The sequence below is a fragment of the Stylophora pistillata genome, chromosome 5 (genome assembly GCF_964205215.1).
Source record: "Stylophora pistillata chromosome 5, jaStyPist1.2, whole genome shotgun sequence".
NCBI lineage: Eukaryota > Metazoa > Cnidaria > Anthozoa > Scleractinia > Pocilloporidae > Stylophora > Stylophora pistillata.
In genome coordinates, this window is record NC_142523.1 from 36,875,518 (window position 1) to 36,881,755 (window position 6,238).

General features: G+C 35.6%; 1 protein-coding gene across 2 annotated transcripts; it reads left to right on the plus strand.

Moving 5' to 3' along the window:
- The first annotated feature begins 396 nt into the window (after positions 1 to 396).
- On the plus strand, positions 397 to 4,427 carry LOC148731774 (uncharacterized). Of its 2 annotated transcripts, XM_088762067.1 has the most exons (6): positions 397 to 516; positions 998 to 1,063; positions 2,909 to 2,980; positions 3,224 to 3,283; positions 3,740 to 3,808; positions 4,030 to 4,427. In XM_088762067.1, the coding sequence occupies exons 2-6, from the start codon at positions 1,000 to 1,002 to the stop codon at positions 4,122 to 4,124; spliced, it is 360 nt and encodes a 119-aa protein (XP_088618193.1). In that variant the 5' UTR covers positions 397 to 516; positions 998 to 999; the 3' UTR covers positions 4,125 to 4,427. The 2 variants fall into 2 exon arrangements, with proteins under 2 accessions (XP_088618193.1, XP_088618194.1); XM_088762068.1 differs by lacking the exon at positions 397 to 516 and having other exon boundaries at positions 918 to 1,063.
- Positions 4,428 to 6,238: the final 1,811 nt, after the last annotated feature.

Consider the following 6,238-nt stretch of genomic DNA (forward strand, 5'->3'; position numbering starts at 1 on the left):
TTAACAGTGTCTTCTGTAAAATTCACCACACTACTACTGCGCATCTCTCTCGTGTTGATCAACCGTTGTTATACGCGTGAGTTGAAGCCCTTTCCGGATAATTGTGTTTTCACGTCTTAAAAGCAAAAGTAAACATTATCTGCCAATCAGTTTTTTCATTGAATCATCTTGTATCATTGAATGATGGTTTCATTTATGATTTGAGAGCAGCAGCGCTCATGATGTCATTTGTGACAGTTTTCGACTCAGCCAAGCTTTAGATAATAATGCTAAAAATTACCCAGCATCGTAATAAAATTATGACATTCGAAAATGAAACGTGGAGTTCTGGTTTCCGTTTCCAGCTCTATTTTCTTCAAATTACATACAACTTCCGTACGACTTCCTATCTGAACAAAAACACTGTACATGTTACATGTTCATTTTGGAGACAATCACGTTTTCATCTAGAGTCAAGAGCTAGTGAAAGTTTGATCGCGGAAACATTTTTTCGAGAAATTTTTCTTTGAGATTGAGGTAAGAATTCAGTTGTAGTACATTGTTTTTGGCGTCATCCAAAAAACTTGTGTGTTAAATTTATTTTACCACAAATCGACAAATTGACGACTATTCCTGCAAATTGAGTCGACTAATTTAGATTTTTTTCTATTTTCTACTCGCCGTGGGGATCGAAGCGGTCCCAAGTAAGAGCGCTACTGTGGGAAAACTGTTAAAACTCGGAGATTCATCATTCAGAAGCTGGAGAATTTAATAAAGTTTATTTCTATTTCATATTCAGTGGCAGTCGGTCCGATAAAATGTACAGTGTTTTGTTATCTTTCTTTTTTATTTCCCTGGTAGATCAAAATTCATCAAAAATATAGGATACATTTCAAATTTTCTAGAAGCTGTTTTTGACTGTAATATGTTTTCCCCTTTTACCTTTGTATTCAGAATCGTTTTTCAAACAAATGTTTATGACACAAAGGAAATCTGTCTGGTTCTGTTTTATTCTTAGTTATGGCTGAAGATAAAGTTTCGCAATTGAAAGAAGAACTAGGTCTGGAGAGCGAGAGTTCCACAGGTAAAAGAAACTATATTTCAACTAATTATATGTGGCATGCACATAGTAGGAAACTGGAAAAATTAATTCAATTTTTAACCAGAATAACGACGAATTTCTATGACAGCATTAACACTAACAAATGAAAAAAAAGGACAGGTTTTATACCTTAATTAAGGAGATAGCCGCTTGTTTCACTCAGATGTTAGAGTCAGACGTGTGTGGTTTTTCATTGACCTTTGGAGCCAGTTTGTGCCAGGGGAGATTTTCGCTCCAAGGGTCGATTGCTACAGTGTCGACATCTTCGCAAATTTTTTTAAGGGCGACACACGACAATCAAAAGTAGAAAAAAAAAAAAAAAAAAAAACGGCCGTGTTAGATACTATCTGTAGTTCAGGGTACTGGCTTCTCTGGCAATAAATCGAGCTTGCATACTTTAAAAGTGGCTATTAAAGTAAAACGTAGAAGGTATCTTAGCATTGTTTTTATTTGTAGAGTTTTTTTTTGTTACGTGATTAAACGGCGTACGATGTACATCACATGGAAAGCAAGTGGTGCAAATCTGTCTTGACACCTTGCAGAATTCCTTCGTTGTTTTTTTGTTTACGGAAACTCTCGCTTTATCATTTGTTCTTTAATCTGCTTTACTCATCTTCATGAAAGTTTTAAACCGTAACTATCATTGCAGTTTCACTATCAACCGAGTTCCAAATTCATGTTAACGCCCGCTGGAGCTACACTTCGACATTATTTCCTCAAGAAAAAATGATGGAACAAAGCAAATCTATCGATTGGAGCTCCCCAGTATTAGGTTTGCAAAACTCACGTGCCCATTGAAAAGCTTTGACTTATAAGATGCAACTTGAAGAGTGACGTCACAATTGTCGTTTTATAATTTCTTTTTCGAATCCTGAGAATATTTCTGGCTTCCTTGTAACCAACCTCTCACGGCAGTTCTTTTAATGTCTTGCCATTGCCGCATTGAAAAGCCTTGACTAATATATAGAATGAAACTTTGAAGAGTGACGTCACAATTTTGGTTTTTTAAAAATTTCATTTTCGAATCCTAAGAATATCTTTGGCTTCCTTGTAACCTTTCACGGCAGTTCTTTCAATGTCTTGTCATTTACTTTGTCTACTCCCCCATTCCGTTACACTTAAAGCCAAAGTAACGCCATGAGATCCGTATTGTCCTCTATAATTAAAGTGGCTCACCAAATTTCTAATCGATTTAAATTGTAGCTACATGTAAAGAGCACGTGACAAAAGAAAACCAGATTTAGATGTTTCCTGAGGATTCCGTAATAATAATACTAAAAATAATGGTAACGTTATAAATAAACCATTATAGTTTGACACTCTCTCGAAGAGTGTGATTAAAAAAGGCTAAATAAAAGACTTATGAAAGGTAAAATATCAGCAGAGTATAAGGAAAAATAAATAAAACCGACGACAAAAACTATCACAAAAATAACCAAATAGTCCTTGCGGTATTTAATTCTGCAAAATTTTAGATCTCCGGATCATATTTCATTTTCGAGCTAAGAGTGTTGAGGCAGTCGCATTCACAATTTCATTTACAGGAGAGTCACGCTAAAACTGAGTTTTTTTAGGTATGTCGGAGAGCAGAGTCTTGGAAATCCAAGGAAAACTGAATTTGGATGATAAGCTTTCTTCAGGGGAAGGAAACAAAACAGCAAATATATTGCTCTTCTTAAGTTTGTAACATTTTTAAGAAAGAAAGTTACCTAAATAAAAAATCGTATAAAAAAGAAAAAAAAAGCAAGCAAACAAACCGTAGTCAACGAGTTTACTGGATGCATTTACTTTACATCTGTTCTCAAAATGAACAATTACTTTCCATAGGATCTCTAGACATGGATAAATGTCAAGCTGTATTCAAGAAGGAGTCTGTTGTCCCTGGTCACAAATCACGAGGTACAAGTAACCTATGTGAGCTGAATGTGTATGAACCCTATATCATAAAGAATAGTTCCCGATGGATTTCGTGACTTCATTCACCATAATGAATTTTTTCAACCATTTTCACGATAGAAACGAAAAACCAAATTAACAGTTTTAAAACTTGTCCAGCAGGCTTTTTCTCAGCAGATTGAAAACTTTCTAGTCTTGTTACAATTCTTATGACCGATGACATTCTTTGATTTTGGGTTACCAAAGAGGAGCAAGTAAAAGACACCGAAGGAAACCAAGACTTACCTGACAACAACGGTTCATTTGGTGAGAAAAGCACTTAGTAAATACTTAGCAGACTTTTCTCGAGTTATGCAATAATAACAGAACATAGTTTGCTCTCACGATGGACAGAAAGTATTTGTGCTGTTCATCAACTCATCCTTCTAAAATTTGCATGATCCTGTAGGTCTAATTACGCACTACACCACTCGCTGTAACTTTGCCGCCCGTGATAGGATACCATTTGGATGGGTGTAACAAGTTCAATTTCTGATATCCGATCTTGATCATAAGCTGCCTATCTTTTTATTTTATTTGTTGTTACAAACTAGACCGGTCATACTGAACTAAATTTATACTGCACTGAGCTAAACTTCAATAGTCAACCGACCATAATGAATAATAACAAAGTAATATTCATTCAGATGCGTTAAACTAGACTTAGCCAAGAACACATTTAATTCAATTTAGATAAGATACATCTTTTCCACGAAATTTCAGGGGCAGATATAAGTGAAGCTACCTCAAGTGATAAAGGAGTGGATTTGAAAGCTTCTTCGTCAATTGCAGGTAAGTAGGCCTGACTTGGATTACAATAAAACATCTTCGTGTAGGAAAGTATCTTTTAAGGATTTCATACAATTATGTCATGTGACATGACCCAGACATTTATGGGAAGAGTAAACAGAATCTAATGATGATGAAAACATAAGTAGTAACAGAAATATGATGATGTTGCAGCATTAAAAACGACGAGGACGATCATTCATACCCTTTTGTTTGAATTTTAGACGCGGAGAAAACTCAAGTTTCACCAGCATCTGGAAAACTGGCCATGGAGGATTTGGAGATCGGAAGTTCCACAGGTACAGAGTTAAACTGTTAACAGTATAGAAGTATTAAAATAAAAAATCTGGTTTATAAATTAAATCTTAGTTTACAATGAATTAACAGGCAGCCACATATGATACTGTAATGAAATGCTTGAGAACAATAAAAAGCAACAATACTGAAATAGCAGAGGTGAAAAAAAGTGCAGTTATTTTTCTTAATATATGCTGAGTAGGGGATTACTTTCTAGAAACTCATTATCCTTCATCGTTTAAAGGAACTTTCCTAAGAACAGCGCAATATGTTTGATTCTTAATTTATTTTAGATACTTTGAAAGGGAAAGACTTAGCAAATCAAAGAAAGGTGGATTTGGATGATGAGCTTTCATCAGGTCAAAGAAATAAAACAGCAAATGAATTGCACTTCTGAAGTTTGTGACTACAAAAAGACCTAAAGAAAATAAATTAAACGCAAACAATTAGGACTGATTCATTGCGGTTCAAAACTTTCTTTGCTCAAAGTAAAATATTTTTCTTTACCATTTCAAGGTCAATTTGGATTAAAGGAGTCAGATGACGGTGACGGCAAATCAACAGGTACAAGTAATAAGTGCAAACTCAGAATATGTGTGAGCCTAAGCCTAAATTAAACACTGGGAAAGCAAGTGAGCTTTGAAAGATTTGACACGGACTGAATGACTTTAATTTTGTGGGTCAATATTTAAGATAGAAATAAATAAGAAATTATTTTACAACCTTATTCTGCACAATAACCATGCGATGTAATTTTTTCACTTTTCCAGCTAATTTCGGTCTTAGATATTTTTACATCAAGGGGAAAACCCTTCAACATATTATGATATGAAGAAAAAAAAAGTCGTAAGTTTCTCATGAGTTAGATTGTTATTATTATTTATGTGTATTGGTATTTTAGTTGGTCACCACGCCTCCCCTGTAGCAACTGAAGAAAGCCTGGACTTTGCTGACAATAGTTCATCAGGTGAGAAAAAGAAATAAAGCTTCTTGAGATTTTTTATATTATCTATAATAAGACAACTGGAAGCGGAAGTTTGTCAACTATCATGAGCAAAGCAAATATTCTTAGTATCTCGACAATCTAAGAGACCACTTATCAGTCGCGCTATCACATATTTTGGCCATGAATTGCCCTTTGATCAGTTGATAATTCAAAAAAGATTAAAAATCATTTCTTTTTAAATTAATTGACAGAAAAAAGTGAAGCTGCTTCTGTTGAGAAAAAACTGAACATGAAAAATGCTCCTTTATCAGGTAAGCGAGGAAGTGAGGTGCAATCAGTCTTTAAAATATTGAGCCTGGTGGAGTTTAATTGGCCGGATTTATTTCCATACTCTTTTCTCTCTAGCTCTGTTGTGGGAACAGTAAACAGAATCTATTGATAATTAAAACATAAATAGTAACAAGAGTATGATATTGTTGATGACGATGAAAACGGTGATGACGACCATTCAAACCTCTTTTTTCTTTATTTTAGGGCCGGATAAAACTCAAATTTCATCAACTCCAGGAAAAATTGAAGATTTAGTGAGCGGCAGCTCCACAGGTACTGAGTTAAACTTCAAACAGTGTAGAAGTATATTGCAATCATCGATCTGATTTATTAATTAAATTTTGGTTTGTAACACTCAGTAACACCTAAACGCATACCGACTGAGGCTATTGTATCTAGTGTTGAGGCGGCCCTGTCTCGGCAACGAGAACTATCTGAGCCGACCAAGGATAACATCAGAAGTAGAATTGCCTCCACTATACAATCAACGTCACTACATGACAGCAACTTGACTAAAGACGAACAACGCGCACTGAAACGACTGAGAAACGACGAGAACATAGTTTTCCTACCAGCCGACAAAGGACGAGTTACTGTTGTTATGGACAAAACTGACTATCACGACAAAATGGACGCACTAGTTAACGACAAACGAACCTACGAAGAACTCAAACGTGACCCAACTCCTGCCCTTCAACGTAAACTCAACAGTAAACTACTGACACTCAAGAAAATGAACGCCTTTGACAACCAACGGTACTATCGACTGAGGTGCTCGGTACCACAGCCACCGAAACTCTACGGTTTGCCGAAACTACACAAACCTGGTTTCCCGATGCGACCTATTGTTTCTTTCTGTG